The sequence below is a fragment of the Sus scrofa genome, chromosome 18, assembly GCF_000003025.6.
Source record: "Sus scrofa isolate TJ Tabasco breed Duroc chromosome 18, Sscrofa11.1, whole genome shotgun sequence".
NCBI lineage: Eukaryota > Metazoa > Chordata > Mammalia > Artiodactyla > Suidae > Sus > Sus scrofa.
The window spans coordinates 14104084-14121087 of record NC_010460.4 but is presented as its reverse complement, the minus strand read 5'-3'; the positions used below and the strand labels follow the sequence as shown (position 1 = coordinate 14121087).

Here is a 17004-nt window from a genome sequence, read left to right as displayed (position 1 = left end):
CAGGTTAGGGTAACGGGGACACTCACCTGTCTGGCGGCGTCCCCCTCAACCCAACCCACAGCCCTTCCCCCAGCGGATGTGTTTTATAATTGGTATCGTTCCTGAGGAAGGGAGGCAGCAACGGGGCAGAGTCTGGTTGAAGGACAGCGATGGAGGAGCAGAGAGCCCCAGCAGGTCGCACTCGTCCCCACTCCCACCTGCCGCCAGGAGGCCGCAGCACTGTCGCCCTCGGGTCAGAGGCTTCTCCATGGCCACTGGGCTGGGACAGGAGGCCCGAGCTCAGCCCTCCAGGGAGGACCCTCCCTGCCGCCCCCACACCCCCAGGCACCTTGTAGATGATGCCTCCCGTGGCAGAACACGTCAGCATGTAATTTCCCTCCGAGTCAAAAGCGAAGAGTCGCCCCCGGGGGACCTGAACCTGCTTGTAGCCGCTGTACCCGGACAGCACAAAGGGGCCCGTGGCGTCGGCGGGGAGGCTGTACTCGGACACCTTCAGGCCGCTCTTGTGGATGTTCCACTGGATGAACTGCAAGCACAAAGCACAGGCGCGTGGCGCTCTCAACGGGGCCGCCAGGGCCCAAGTCCAGGCTGGGCGGTGCGGGGAGCCAGGGTGGCCCCGGGGAAGAGGGGTGGCCCACAGGCCTCAGAGGAGGGAGTGGGATGAGCGCTCCAGTCCCAACTCTTCCCAGCACAGTTTAAACATTCAAGGGACGAAAACCTAGACACAGAGCCCCGTCACATCAAAACCTGACCTTGCTCTCTGGCCCGACTCCAGGAGAGGAAAGTGGGGGCCGCAGCCTTTGCTGGGATTCCCATCTCGCCTGCAGGGGCCATGCTCCAGTGATTGTTATTATTACTGCTGTTTTTGTTATTGTTGATATGATCATTAGGGTTGGAAACCCGTTAGATTTTTCTTAAAAACAGAACAAATTCCAAACATACTTCCGGTTTCTCAGCAGTGCCATCAATTGAACACGAGCAATAGAGTGCGAGCTGAGCTTCATGTACAGCAGTGTATGTAGCCATTCCTCAGATAAATAGCAAGTTAAAGCTTTGATTTAAAAATCTGTCCTCAGGAGTTCCCATCGTGGCACAGTAGAAACGAATCTGACTAGAAACCATGAGGTTGCAGGTTCGATCCCTGGCCTTGTTCAGTGGGCTAAAGATCCGGCGTTGCTGTGAGCTGTGGTGTAGGTCACAGACGCGTTGTCGTAGCTCTGGCGTAGGCCAGCAGCTACAGCTCCGATTCGACCTCTAGCCTGAGAACCTCCCTATGCCCCAGGTATGGCCCTAAAAACACAAAAAGACAAAAAAATTAAAATCCCTCCTCGTAGTTTTCAAATGATGAATTCATTTTGTCATGACTGTCTTGAGTGGATAATACGGGTGGAGAGCCTCAATCCCAAAGCAAAGGAGGCTGTCCAGGAAGAGCAAGTCTGCCTCTGCCTCTGCCTGCCCTAACCCCCTTTCCAAGGAGCCTAATGAATCCTTCCAGAGAGAAGCTAAAAGGAGCACTCATTTTTACTTTTCCCCCAGCTTCCCTCTTACCTGCCTGTCTGTCTTTCCTTCCTCCCTCCTTCCTTCTTTCTCCCTCTCTCTTTCTTTCCTTTTTAGGGCTGTACTGGCAGCATACAAAGGTTCCCAGGCTAGGGGTTGAATCAGAACTATAGCCACTGGCCTACACCACAGCCACAGCAACACCACATCCAAGCCACGTCTGCGACCTACTCCATAGCTCACGGCAACGCTGGATCCTTAACCCACTGAGCAAGGCCAGGAAATGAACCTGTGTCCTCAGGAGTGCTAGTCAGATTCCTATCTGCTGAGCAATAATGGGAACTCCCCCCTTTTACATTTCTTGGCTGCTCAGGCCTATGTGCCCTGCCTCTGCAAGGCTGTCCCCTGCCCCCCGACCCCAGCCAACTCTACACATCTAAGCTGTAACCACCCAATGACCAAGCTCACTGAAGTCCAACTTGGCCCCATCAAGGGTCCCACTGAGTGGGTGGGTCAGTGAGATGAGTGATTTTGGCTCCAACCAGGAGGAAGGATGTGGGTCCTCCCCTTCCATAAGAACAGCCAACTCCCACTGGCTTATTTAAACCTCAGGAGAGCCTATGAGCCCAGTTACTATTCTCATCCCTGAGGTACAGGTGACAAAGCTGAGGTCACAGGGCTACAGTAAAAGGTGCCGTGGGCATCGGGTCCCAGCCCACCGTGCGAGTCCAGTGCTCCCTAGGATCCGAGGTCCCTGAGCCAGGGGAAGGAGCTTCCAGCCCTAAATCGCTCCCGCCTACCTTCCCGTCCTCGCCGATGCTGTAGACGGTGTTCTCGTCGTAGCTGAACTCCACGGAGTACACCTCCCCGCAGTGGGCCTTCCAGCTCATAGCGCACTCGTGCTGCTGCATATCTGCGGGGACGAGACGCCGCTGGGATTCCCGCCCGGGCCCGGGGGAGGCATCTGCCCACGGCCGGAGGCGCCTCTCACCCTCTACCTGGTAGGTAGGAGCGGCTCTGGAGGCCTCCTGGACCCGAGCGGAGTCGCAGAGCTGACCCCTGCTGCAGAGCGGTCGCTGCGCGTCCCCTCCTCTGCGCCTAGTATTCCATGAACCTGCCCTAAATGGCAGCTTCTTTCTCTGGGTCAGAAGGGGGGGTTGGGAATCCCCAGGCGGAGCCGGAGCTCATCTGGGGACCCTAGGAGGACACATGCATCCTTCCTGGGGGGCGGGGGGCTCCGTAACAGGGTGCCCTGGACAGATGTTCAGGATACAGTCCCCAGTGCCTTCCGGGCTCCAGGGCCAGGCCTGGTGCCGGGACAGCTCGCACGCACGCTGTGCCTACGCTCTCACAGGGACAGTGAAGCAGCCGCACCGAGAGGACAGGGGCGGCGTTACACTCACACGTCCTCCTGGATCTCACTCGGGCCATGAGGACTGAGCTCAGGCAGCTCAAGACGGAAGGGCTGCTCAGCTCCACCCCTCCCGCGTCCACTGACCCCGACCACAGGCCAGGCGACTATGGGGGTCCAGGACAGAAGGCTCCGACCAAAGTTACTTCCACCAAGCATCCTGAACTAGGGTCTTGCCACAGTCTCTACTGCAGGTGGCAAAAGCCCACCCCTCCTCCCGGGACCCCTGAGCAGGGGACCGGGACCGGCGAGCCCACTTGCTCACCGAACAGCCGGATGACGCCGTCGGCCGCCCCCGTGACCAGCAGGTTTCCATTGTGATTGAAGGCTGTGCAGTTGATGGCAATGGGCTCCGGATCCAGGGAGAACTGGAGCTAGAGAAAGACCGACGAAACGTAAAAATGTAAGCCAACGATAAACCAAGTTTCAAGGCAGGTTCTGCCTGGAAGGCGGAAGGAGACCAAGCCCGGGGAGCGCACAGCAGCGCAGAAGTAGCAGCAGTAATTTCCCACTGTTCAACTGTGAAGGCATGTAGGGGCTCATTTTCTGGCTCTTCTCATTATACCACACCTTCTTTTCTAGGTACTCGATATTTAATTAAAAACTGGAAAATCATAAGTAAACCTAAAATTACAAATCATGCTGAGTCCCTTAAGCAGAAAATAACCAGATTAAAAAGGACCCAACCAGACCGGCTTGTGGAGCTGCTGGAGGACGGATGTCTGCCGGATGGAGTGGGCTAAGAACCCTCTCGAGCGGGGTAGAGCGTGCAGGAAGGGAGTGTGGCTGCCGGATGAGGCGGCAGGGGGCACCAGGAGACTGGAGCAGAGAGGGGCAGACCGGGCAGGGCTTGGGCATGTGGATGGGAATCGGGGAGGAGCACGACGCGCTATGGTGTCTGCGCATCACCCCTGACACCCGCCCCGCATCAGTGGGGGGGAGGGGTGGGTGGCGCCACGGTGGGACGTCCAGCAGCTGCACACCCGAGGGCTGCTAGAGGGTGTGTCCCCGGAAATGCAGAGAAGTGGTCAGACTGGAAACAGGTTTTGGAGGAACACGGACAACGTCTGCTCAGGGCTGACTGTGCAGGGTGAGAAGGGCAGCTCCAGAAAGCCTCCAGGTTTCCAAGTGGGATGCAACTGCCAAGATGAGGAAGCTAGAGAGGAAGCACCACCTGGCAGGGTGGCCAGGATCCACGGTGGTCCCGACCAGCTGGAGGGACCTGCGAGCCAGTGATTGGGAACAGACACCCTTTCTACAGGCAGGCGTGGAAGGGTACAAGGGGACACCCGGGACAGAGCCACCTACAACCTAGAGACTCTTCAAGTGCCCGGTACCAGCAGGAAACAAGCTGCTCCACGTGAGGGCCACACCGCTTCTGAACATCCGCTGAGTTTACCAGGAACACCATTGCCTTTTAAGCAGCTGAGTGTAAAGGGCATTTAAGTGCTCAGGATCCAGGGCCAGAGCTGTGAGCATCAGTTACTGCTCTGGGTGGGAACTCAGCCTCCGCTCCTGGGGAAAGGTGAGCCACTGGCCCGTGAGCAAGCATTCCCATGGCAGTTACTTCTTATGAATATGCCTGAGGGAGTTCCCACTGCAACATCTCTAGAGCACCAAGGACGCAGGTTTGATCCCCAGCACAGTGGGTTAAAGGATCTGGCATTCAGGGTTCCCATCGTAGCACAGCAGAAAGGAATCTGACTAGGAGGACGAAGGTTCGATCCCTGGCCTTGCTCAGTGGGTTAAGGATCTGGCATTGCCATGAGCTATGGTTGCAAAACGCGACTGAGATCCTGCATTGCTGTGGCTGTGGTGTAGGCCAGCAGCTATAGCTCTGATTCAGTTCCTAGGCTGGGAACCTCCATAGGCCATGGGTGTGGCCCTGAAAAAGACAGACAGACAGACAGAAGAAAGAAAAGACAAGGATCTGGCGCTGCCACAGCTATGGCGGAGTTCGCACCTGCAGCTCAAGGTCTGATCCCTAGCCTGGGAACTATGCCTATGCCATGGGGCAGTCGTAAAAGAAAAAAAGAACACGTGTGTATCCTCAACTGCTTCTAGCTGCTGCATAATGTTTTGTTTTTGTTTTTTATAGTAGGTCTTGGTTATTATATATATATTAGTGTGTATCTGTTAATCCTTTTTTTTTAATTGCTATTTCTCCAATTTTTTTTTTCTACTGTATAGCATGGTGACCCAGTTACACATACATGTATACATTCTTTTTTCTTCCATTATTATGCTCCATAATAAGTGACTAGACATAGTTTTCAGTGCTACACAGAAGGATCTCATTGCTAATCCATCCTGAAAGCAAGAGTTTGCCTTAACCCCAAGCTCCCAGTCCATCCCACTCCCTCCCGCTGCTGCTGTAATTTGTATGCAGTTCTAAGCTAAGAGGGAGTCAGGAGACTCTAGCCATTTCCTGAGAAATAGCCTCCCTGAATGCTTAATACTAAGTGAAAGAAGCCAATCCAAAAGGCTGTCTGATTCCAACCACATGAAATTCTGGAAAAAGCAAAATTATGGAGATAGCATAGAGACTCACAGTTGTCAAGAAAATAAACTTGAAATGGCTTAAGACTTAAACATAAGACAAGACATCATCAAACTCCTAGGAGAGAACACAGGCAAAACATTCTCTGACATCAATCATACAAATGTTTTCTTAGGTCAGTCTCCCAAGGCAACAGAAATAAAAACAAAAATAAACCAATGGGACCTAATCAAACTGACAAGCTTTTGTACAGCAAAGGAAACTGTAAAAAAAATTAAAATAAAATAAAAAGGCAACCTATGGAATGAGAGAAATTAGTTTTCTCTCAGAATGGCTGTTAACAATAAGTCAACAAATCACAAATGCTGGAGAGGGTGTGGAGAAAAGTGTACCCTCCTTCACTGTTGGTGGGAATGTAAATTGATACAACCACTATGAAGATACCTCAGAAAACTAAATATAGAGCTACCATATGACCCGGCAATCCCACTTCTGGGCATATATCCAGACAAAACTTTCACTGAAAAAGATACATGCACCCCTATGTTCACTGCAGTGCTATTCACAATAGCCAAGACATGGAAACAAGCTAAATGTCCATCGACAGATGAATGGATTAAGAAGACGTGGTATATACATGCAATGGAATACTACTCACCCAGAAAAAAAGAACAAAATAGGAGTTCCCGTCGTGGCACAGTGGTTAACGAATCTGACTAGGAACCACGAGGTTGCGGGTTCGGTCCCTGCCCCTGCTCAGTGGGTTAACAATCCGGCGTTGCCGTGAGCTGTGGTGTAGGTTGCAGACGCGGCTCGGATCCCGCGTAGCTGTGGCTCTGGCGTAGGCTGGTGGCTACAGCTCCGATTCGACCCCTAGCCTGGGAACCTCCATATGCCGCGGGAGCGGCCCAAAGAAATAGCAAAAAGACAAAAAAAAAAGAACAAAATAATGCCACTTGCAGCAACATGGATGGAACTATAATGGTGGGTACATGTCATTACACATTTGTCTGAACCCAGAGAATGTAGAATACTAAGACTGGACCCTAAGTAAGCTATGGACTTGGGTGATTACGACGTGTCACTGCAGGTACATCAGTCATAACCAATGTCCCACTCTGAGTGGATACAGATGGTGGGGGAGGCTGTGCGTGTGTGGGAATATGGGGAAATCTCTGTACCTTCTTCTCAATTTTACTGTGAGCCTAAAGCTCCTGAAAAAATTATCTAAATATTAAAAAACAAATTAAAATTTTAAAATATTTAAATAGGCCAAAAGGCCAGGCCCACTAGGAGGTTCCGTGAATTTTAAGTTTGTGGCATGATTCTGAACAACTTTAATCACTGAGCAATCTGCCCAAATGGAGTATTACTACTTTCTAACACACTTAAGCTTTGAAATTTCCTCACACATCAAGCTGGAAGGAGCCCAAAGCAAAGAGCTCTCAGAAACAGAGGGCAGTGTGAGCTGCATGCCCCCTACCCCCCCACACCACCCCAAGAGTGTGACCAGCCCCAGGAGACCACGGGGCAGGCTCGTACCTGCTGCTTCATGGTTTTCGTGTCCCACAGCAGCAGCTTCCCAGGAACCTGGTTAGTGCCCTTGCTGCCGATGTCTGGGGCTGACAAGTCCATCTGGGCGGCGAGGCTCGGAGCTGCAGCTGAACAGACGAAAGAGGCCCCGCTGGGGCTACATGCGAGAGACAGGATCCTGCAACGCATGTGGCGCTGGGTCAGCACTCCGGCCACCCACAGCGGAGGGAGAAGCTGGGCTCCGAGGCTCTGCCAAGGCCAAGGCCGAGACGGACCCTGCCCCCACCCCAGCACAGCGGTCGGGGAGCGGCCTCCAGCTCACCGGGGCATGTCGTCATTGATGTTGATCACACAGAGGTTCTTCTTGGCTTCCGTGTCATAGAGGCGCACCGTGCCCATCCCGCTGCCCAGCAGGAGCTGGAATGACAAGGGGCAGGAGCAAAGGACAGCATGGGGTCAGGCCTGCTCAGGGAGGCCCAACCGGGGGCGAGGCCCACCCCTGTGAGGTCCAGGCAGGCTGCAAGGGTGAGGCCTGCCTCCACTTTTCCAGCTAGTTCAGGGGAAATCCAGCTAAAATAGACCTCGATTAAAAATTAAAAGACATCAAAGCTGACCTTGAACAGAAGCAAAACCACAAGAGGAATCTGTGGCATAGGGGAGGTATCGCCTCAGGCAGAGCTGGAAATAAGACCCCATGCCCTCCCCTCCCCAGCCGCCAGTTTAAAGCCCAGCTGTACAGTCCCGCCCTCTGGCTCCTGATCTGCCACTACCACCTCTCTGGACCCTGGCCCTGCCTTGTCACCAGGCTGGGTGACAGCTCCATTTGCCTGTTCTGGGGGCAGCTCTGACTCTCAGACATTAAAGGACTCCAGATAAAAATAGAGGAGGCAGAGTTCCCACTGTGGCACAGCAGAAGCAATCCAACTAGGAACCATGAGGTCAAGGGTTCAATCCCTGGCCTCGCTCAGTGGGCTGGTGAGCCAGTGTTGCTATGAGCTGTGGTGTAGGTCACAGATGTGGCTCGGTTGATGTGGCTGTGGTATAGGACAGCAGCTATAGCTCCCATTCGACTCCTAGCCTGGGAACCTCCTATGCTGCTAGTGCAGCCCTAAAAAAAAAAAAAAAAAAAAAAGCCAAAAAAATAATAATAAAAAAAAATAGAGGAGGCTATCCCACCTTCAGGAACTTGTGAGTCATTTGGTGAAAACTTCAAAGACAGTAACAAGATCCACCAGAAAAAAGCACCAGAAACAGGCCTGAGGGTGTCCCCCAGGAACCTTACCTAGAATTCGGTCTCAACATTCACTCGGCAAATTGACACTGATAAGCCTCGAGATCCTAGTACATGAGGATAATTCCTGCGGTTGCCAACAATTTAAAAAAAAAGGTTTGCTCCTTGGGCTGCCAGGGTGACCCCCTCCAAAATGGAAAGAAGTTGGGGGGGGGGATAAATCAACTTTATGTCCGTAATTCCAAATTCTATCTCCAATACTGAAGTCCAAAGGAAAAAGCACACAGTGCTAAGCCCACTGTGTGAGGCCTGTGGGAACCACAGAATAGGACACACTGCCTCCAGCCTGGTGAGGAGGGGTCTGAGCAGGAGGAGGGAGCAGCTGAAAACTGGGAGGAAGCCAGCCTCGCCCTGGGAGACCAAAGGGAGCCAGACGGGCACACGCAGGAGGAAGGCCTCCACCACCTGACAGGATGCAACCTAGTTGCACTGCGATCTAATTCCAGTGCTTGTTACTGTGGCAACCTCCAGACAGGAGCAGGCACGGACAGTCCTGGACACGTGTGCTCCCTGAATTCCCAGTAAGAGCGAGAAGGGAGGGTCTGGCTTGGTCACCTCGTCCAAGCCCGTGGTGTTGGTGCCACCGGGGAGAGCCCCGGGGAGTTCTTCACGGAGACAGCAGGGCCAGCCATGAGGCAAGGGCACTCACCAGCCTGTCCCGCTTGGTGGCCCACTCTAAAGAAAGCAGCGGCGACTTGGAAATGGAAGATGCCTTGGTCTGCATGATGGGGTTGAAAGACCACACTTTAATGACCCCGTCGACATCCAAGCTGGCGACCCTCCTCCCGGAGCAGTCCACTCTAAGATGAGGAGAAGAGGGACGCTGTTAGCATCCTTGCTTCAGTCCACCATCCTCTTCAGCTGATGCCACAAGACTGCTTTTCTGACTTGCCTACTGTTTTATAAAATAATCCCCAAATACCTATACTACAAGGATGGGCATCGGCTATTTCTACAAATATTCATTCATTCATCTGCCTGAGAACTAGAAGCACCGGTTGTTGGGTGCAGAGCCCTTGTGGGCAAGATGCACATGGCCCCGCCCTGGGCATGCGCAGTCTCTGGAGACTGAGCGCCTCCTCCATCACGGCTCCGGAGCCCATCATGGCCATCAGAGCAAGGGGTCACCTCGCCTCGGGCTTTACACTCCGTGAGGATCGAAGGAGCGGAGAGGGTGACTGGGCGAACCACGGCTCTCAGCAGGACCCCCGATGGCAGCTGCCCGGCCCTTCTCTGACAGTTCAGGGGCAACTCAGTCTCACCCCACCGGACCTTCCCACCCCCCGCATCCGTTCTCCCCCACTGTCCAGCCTGCCACACCTCCCTGGGGGGCCAGCCCCCATCAGCATCTCCCTGAGGGCCCTGGTCCTGAGCCCACCTGCAGTGCATGATGGAGGAGTGGTGCTCCCCGTACTCCTCCTGCCCCAGCACGATGAAGGGCTGCTCGGGGCGGACACCCCCACCCTCGGGGCCTGCCGCGGGGACCCGAGTCAGCGACTCCAGCGCCTCCATGTGGGGCTCCGGGCAGGGCTCTACTTCTGGGCCACCAGCTTCAGGCTTCTTCTCCGCACACTGTGCCAAGCAAAGCGGGGACCAGTCAGCTGGGAGGGGTCTGCGGGATGTGGAGGACGCCACGGCCCTGGGGGAGGATCTCGGCAGTCACGGGGTCTCACAGAAGAGCTCTGAACTGCGAAAGCAGCACCCCGCTGGCCCTGGCAGAGGCAGTGCCTGCTCCTGCAAGGCCCATCAATGCCCCTTCCTACAGACCCTGCTCCTCTGGCAGGCCCAGCTGAGGGCGGGTGGGTGCAGGCTCCTGGTCACAGCTGATGGAAAGCAGGACACCCACCACCTTGACAGACCAGGCCAATGATGACAAGAATCTGTTAGTGGTGCCCACGGCCTGCCAGGCACTGTGTGAGCACAACGGACTGTCTCATTTAATCTCCCCTAAATCTCCTGTGACCCTATTATTAACTCTGTTTTACAGCTGTGCAAGCTAAGACTGAAAGTTGAAGTTAAATAACTTGCCTAAGGTCCAGGGCTGGCCCCAGGGTAGGACGTGGACTCAGGGGCAGGTCAGTCGGAGGTAAGCTGGCCCTTCACCAGTACGCTGCCATGCTACCCCCACCCCCGGGGAAGGGGTACCGAGAGATGGGGCCACTGGCCAGGCACAAAGATAGACGCATGGACGGCGGCAGAGCCAGAGCACCACGGGCACCAGATGCAGCCCACACCCTGCTGCCCAAAAGGTGGGCTGCAGCTGCCGTCTCAGCCACCAAGGTCACAACCTACTCACCCAGACATAACCCAGGCCTGGGGGCATCAGTCAGGGTGCCCTCTACCACCCCCTGGCTCCTGAGACTCCTCTAAATGCTCATCCCAGAAAGAGTAGCTCTACAGCAAAAAATAAATAAATAAATAAATAAAAATAATAATAAAAAAAAAAAAAACAGGAACAGAGACTTCTGAGCTCAGAAAGGTGCTTAATGGGAGTGGCTGAGCTCAGGTGTTCCTTTCATCCTACAGCAAAGAATAGAAAAGATTTGAGATTGAAACTTTAATACTCTGAATCATTTTTGGCTGCTAACACCAAAAATGCCTTTAGGCAAATAGTCCCAACTGAGATAAATGGTCACTATGGTGACTTGTGCAGTAAATCCCTTGGGCTTTTGCCTTCAATCCTGAATATTTGACTAGAAGTAGAAGCAGCTCACACTGCCAGCAAGAGCAGACCCCAGCCCATATTCACTAGTGAGGGGAGTCCCTGAACTCGGCGTGTGGGCACCTGGCCCTCGGGACAGCGACTCCAGCAGGAAGAAGGCAGGAGAAAGGGATGTTGTGATTGAGCAAGTTGGTGATGCTGGGTTAAACCAAGGCAAACAGGTCTCTCTCCCCCCGACTGTGAGGGCCTGTGACATGCTGACATGCCCCATACACCCCATACGCCAAGGACAGAGCATGCAAGAGGTCCCTAGCCAGTCATTCAGAGCCCACCTCTGGGAACATTTTCAGAGGCCAGCATCTTATGGCCCTTGTTTAGGTGAACACTACATCAGGAAGAGGGGCCGCTGGAGAGCCAGGTTGTTTTGGAACAAAACAACCAAAGTGCAAGTAATTAAACCTAGTTAGGCAAAACTACACTCTACACAGCGGAAGAAATCAAGAGAGCTAAGAGCCGGCCCCGCACCCACCCCCCTTTTTTCATGGCCCCCCACCATGTAGTTCGTGCTTGTCCCCATGGGTGTTCCTGAGAGGCCGAGGCCAAGCCGTACCTGCAACGTCATGGAGAGGAGCTCCTTCCGCTCCTTGCCGTGGTCCTGCAGGCGCCGCTGCCGGTGCTGAGACCAGCCGGACTCCCCAGCGGCCAGCCCGCTGAAGGGGCTCTTCCCATCCTTGGGTGCGCTCGCTGGCTCCCTGCCCTTGGTGGCCTGGAGGGTGAGACATCAGGCTGTGAAAAGCCTCTTCCCACCTGTGCCCAGGCTGGGATGCCGGAGCCAGGAAGTGGCCTCTACCCTTACTCAAGGGAAGGTCCCTCCCTGGCCATGCTGAGCGGGTAGTTAAAATGTTCCCATCTCAGCCCATGAGCAAAGTCAAGGGTGAAATATAAGCAGCTGGACCTCCTCCTTCCTGATCCTGGAGGCTAAGTCCCCAGCTCTCCTCCACCTGCCACATCGCCACCTGCAGGCGGATATACACAGACCTTCCTTGATCTCATCAGAACAACCAACTTGCATTTATTCAGTTTAGTTAGCACTTATTAGGCGATGATTATGAGGCAGATCAGGCCTTACGCTGGGTGTTACAAACATTTACAAGCAACTACATGTTTGGGTGATACAGAAAAAAATTTATACAAAATACAGTCCCCCCTTCGGAGAGAAAAAGGAAGACAATACCCTCTCCTGTTCTGGGCCAAGTGCACGACTAAGCCAGCCAATATTAACAAGTATGGAGGTATTTGGAAATGATTACTAGGCAACCAGGGAGGATTAACAGAAACTGTTGGGAACTCAAGGACTTCTGAGCAAGATAAACTGGACAGGAGAGAAACTGGCATCTCTGGCTCCTTTTCATAGGCAGAGAGAGTCAGCCAAGGTTACAGGAATTGAGTAAGCCCCACCCCACCCTGAGGCTGAAGGTTCCTAATCAAGAGTTTTTTAAAAAGGAGCAGCCACGGACTTCCTGATATGGTGCAACAAGATTGGAGGCATCTTGGGAGCACTAGGACACAGGTTGCATTCCCAGCCTGCGACAGTGAGTTAGGGATCCAGCATTGGTGTGGCTTAGGTTCCAACTGTGGCTCGGACCTGATCCCTGGCCTGAGAACTACATATGTGGCGGGGTGGCCAAAAAAGGGGGGGGAGCTGCCACCTCACTGCCTTTCCAGATGATCTGGCTGGGATCTCTTTTTCTGACCTTATTCCCACAAATTGTATTCCCACAATTATACCCCCACCTTCTTTCCCGCCCCGCCCCCAACTCTGAGCAAAGAGATACAGATGCAGACAACCACTCAGGTTTGAGACCAGTCTCACAAGTCATCTGTTCAAAGACCTAAGTAGAGAGAATAAACTCACCTAAAGTCTATGTGTGGCTTTCTAGTTCTTCAACCTGTTATTTTTTTTTTATGTTAACACGAAGCAACTTAAAATGATTACCAGAGATTCCGTGGGACCCCGGAGTCATGTGACCAGTTAAGAAAAGGAAGTTTTAAAGGCTATTAGTTTACCTGGCACCTCACTGTGGCTGACTTACACAGTATTGGTCATTTTTGTTCCTCTGACTGAGGCGACCTCCAAGGGTATCTACTTGTGCTTGTGAGAGACGTTTCTTTTGGAGAGAGTATTTGATTCTCTGAATTCTGACTTATTTGGGGGAAAAGTCAAGATAAAAAAAGATAACCTAAGACGGAAAACCAATAACAATAACAATATCAATTACTCCTTGAGTGTTTACCATACACAAACCGCAAGGCACTATGCTAAGAACCTTGCAAACATTCCCTTAAAGAAGAGGCATTATTTTAACATGGGGAGTAGAGGCATAGTGAGGTTAAGTTACTCGCTCTACACAGGGAGAACTCGACAGATTTAGAATTCACACCCAGATCTGACAGTGGTTTAACTTTCTGAGACGCCTGAGAAAGCAAAACCATGATGGGAGCACATGGAAGAAAGTGACACTGAATAGAAAATATAAGAAAAAAATGTCACAATGCTGGAGCTAAATAACAACCAATGTAAGGCCCTTCTCTCCATGCTTCTGGCCATTCTTTCTTTTTTTTTTTTTTTTTTTTTAGTGCCCCACCCGCAGCATATGGAAGTTCCCAGGCTAGGGGTCAAATCAGAGCTACAGCCACAGCCACGCCAGATCCAAGCCACATCTGTGACCTACACCACGGCTCATGGCAATACGAGATCCTTAACCTACTGAACAAAGCCAGGGATCAAACCTGAGTCCTCATGGATGCTAGTCAGATTCGTTTCCACCGAGCCACAACGGGAACTCCCTGGCCATTCTTGAGAAGTATCCCATGGTCCATGGAATAATGGACAGGTTCCACAGTTTTAAAAGTGCAAGATGACTTCTCTTACTTTCCCAAAGGTCAGAGGTGGTCTTGAAGTAACCATGGTCCCTCACATAGACCCAAGAAGCAGGGGAGGAAGGTGGTTCACTCCCTAGGATGTGATCCAATTGTGCCAACCTTCATTATACACACTAACTCCTCCCCGTATCTACTGATCCAGAGGGCAAACTGCTCAGACTGAAGAATTTCACAGAGGAGGCTATTCTTATATCAGACGAAAGAGACTTTAAGTCAAGACTCTAATAAGAGACAAGGCACTATATAATGATAACGGGGTCACTCCAACAAGAGGATAGAACATTTGTAAATATTTGTGCACCTGACATCAGACCACTTCATTATATAAAACAAATATTAACCAACCTGAAGGGAGAAATAGGCAGCAATGCCAATAATAGTAAAGGACTTCAATAACCGAATTTCACCAATGGATAGATCACCCAGACACAAAATCACTAGGCAAACATTGAGCTTAAAATGCACATTAGGCCACACGGGCTTTTAGAGAACATTCCATCCAAAAGCAGTAGCATACCTTTCTTCTCAAGCACACATGGAACATTCTCCAGGATAGATCATATGTTACGCCACAAAACAAGTCAATACATTGAAGGAGACTGAAATCATATCAAGCATCACAATGGATAAAACAATTACAAGAAGAAAATTTAAAAATTCATAAATATGTGGCGATTAAACATCATGCTCCTGAACAACCAATGGGTCAAAGAAAAGAGAAATAAAAATCTTGAGACAAATAAAAGTTGAAACACAATATACTAAAACTGGGAGTTCCCATCATGGCTCAGCGGCTAACAAACCCGACTAGGATCCATGAGGATGCGGGTTCTATCCCTGGCCTTGATCAGTGGGTTAAGGATCCAGTGTTGCTGTGGCTGTGGTGTAGGCCGGCAGCTATAGCTCCAATTTGACCCCTATCCTGGGAACCTCCATATGCTGCCAGTGTGGCCCTAAAAAGCAAAAACGGACAAACGAAAACAAAAAAAAAAACCAATATACTAAAACTTACGGGATTGCAGCAAAAGCAATTCTAAGAGGGAAGTCTATAATAATAAACACCTATATTAAGAAGAAAGAAAGGTGTAAACCAAACTTTACACCTCAAGGAACTAAAAAAATAAGAAATGAAGCCCAATGTTAGTAGAAGGAAGGAAATAATAATGATCACAGTGGGAAATAATGAAATAGACACTAAAAAGACAGTATAAATGATCAATGAAACTACTGATCAATGAAGCCAGTTTTTTGAAAGTTAAACAAAATAGGCCTTCAGCTAGATTTACCAAGAGAAAAAGAAAGAGGATTCAAATAAATAAAACTAGAAACAAAGACTTCTAAAACATATCTCCAAAAGCTCTAACATTTTGATATAAAAGACAAAAGAACTGGCAGCACAGACCATGTTTTCTGGACCTCAAAGGTGACTCTGGGAACTCCACAGCTAGCTATGAAAATAGTGCTGAGAGTAAGAGGAAGATCAGTTTCCTGGGTTGATGGCTGTTTTCCAAAATAATGGGATCCTGGAGTTCCCCTATGGCACAGCAGGTTAAGGATCCAGTGTTGTCACTGCTGTGGTGGGGGTTGAATCCCCGGTCTAAGAACTTCCACATGCCAAAAAAAAAAAAAAAAAAAAAAAAAAAAAAAGATAAACCTGAAAACATTCTTAAAAAAAAAAAAAAGTAGGGAGTTCCTATGTGGCTCAGAAGTAACAAACCAGACTAGTACTCATAAGGACTCAGGTTCGATCCCTGGCCCCACTCAGTGGGTTAAGGATCCAGCATTGCTGTGAACTGTGGTGTACGACACAGACGTGGCTTGGATTTGGCGTTGCTGTGGCGTAGGCTGGCGGCTACGGCTCCAATTCCACCCCTAGCCTGGGAGCCTCCATATGCCGTGGGTGTGGCCCTAAAAAGACCAAAAAAAAAAAAAAAAAAAAAGTGGGATCCTGGCACGTAAGGAAGTCTCAAACTGCCTGGCACAACTGTGATTCAGGTTTGACAGTTTTATCAGCCTGACCAACAGATCTTTAAACTGTCTATCTGAGAAGGAAAGGGGAAAGAGCCTATTAAATACTTCATTCCCAGGGAGAGTAAACAGAACACAGGGGTATGCCACTTTAGGGCCAAAGGTGGGGAAGGCTGCAGAGTGGGGACAGGCACTTGGTGGCACTCCTGTCTTTCCTTACTCACCTGCCACACTTGGTGAGTGGCATCTTTTCTTTTTCCAACACACGGTGCTATGAATGCTCAATTTAACTGGTCCATACCGATGGAATACAGAGGCTTAGGATAGACTGCAAATTCCTGACACAAAAGCCACTGTAACACTTCCCCAGCAAGTACATTACAAAGAGGTACAAAAGCAGTGCTTCCCTCTCAAGTCAAGATGGCAAGGAAGTTGGCCAGTGTGTCATCAGGTTGGAGGCTGGACAGCAGTCCAAAATGAAAATTCAAATAGGCGTTTACATAAGGCACCGCAATAGCAACTATCTTTATAATAACAGGGTAGTTTACGCCAAGAGAGGAATGGACCTAAACATGACCAGTCAGATCCTATTTAGAGCTTTTCCTTAAACTGCATCTAAGTTATTTACTAAAGAAGGGTAAACAACAAAAAATAGTGTGCTAAAAGCTGATGAATTCAGCTCTTCACCAAACACCTAATTAAGCAGGTAAAGGTTAACCTGTGTCTAGCTACCAATGTTTATAACTTAAGCAAATGTCCACTGTGACACAACCAGTAATTGAAAGTTTTATTTTAAGAGCAAACCTCATAAAAATCTTTTAACTATTGGGGAGTTCCCATTGTGGCTCAGAGGTAATAAACCCAATTAGCATCCATGAGGAGGCAGGTTTGATCCCTGGGCTCGCTCAGTGGGTTAAGGATCCCGAGTTGCCATGAGCTGTGGTCTAGGTCACAGACGTGGCTTGGATCCTGCATTGCTGTGGCTGTGGTGCAGGCCGGCAGCTACAGCTCTGATTCGACCTCTAGCCTGGAAACTTCCATATGCTGCACGAGAGGCCCTAAAAAGCAAAAAAAAAAAAACCCACAAAACTTAACCATTGGATTTATATAACATTCCAAAGGCCCTGATTATACTGTCATATTCTATCTTAATCTACCTGTCTCCTACAGTTCGGACGAGACATCTTAGCCTGTGCTTT

General features: G+C 50.7%; 1 protein-coding gene across 2 annotated transcripts in view; it reads right to left on the bottom strand.

The window, feature by feature from the left end:
• Positions 1-17004, bottom strand: part of WDR91 (WD repeat domain 91) — a 31863-nt gene that overhangs the window by 3040 nt on the left and 11819 nt on the right. For both annotated transcript variants that reach the window (XM_003134652.6, XM_013985605.2), the window contains exons 7-14: positions 11505-11660; positions 9611-9804; positions 8882-9032; positions 7264-7358; positions 6951-7119; positions 3174-3282; positions 2298-2410; positions 329-526 (exon numbers count right to left, since the gene is read on the bottom strand). In XM_003134652.6, the coding sequence (XP_003134700.4) occupies positions 329-526; positions 2298-2410; positions 3174-3282; positions 6951-7119; positions 7264-7358; positions 8882-9032; positions 9611-9804; positions 11505-11660 (1185 nt within the window). The remainder of the gene's footprint in view (positions 1-328; positions 527-2297; positions 2411-3173; positions 3283-6950; positions 7120-7263; positions 7359-8881; positions 9033-9610; positions 9805-11504; positions 11661-17004) is intronic.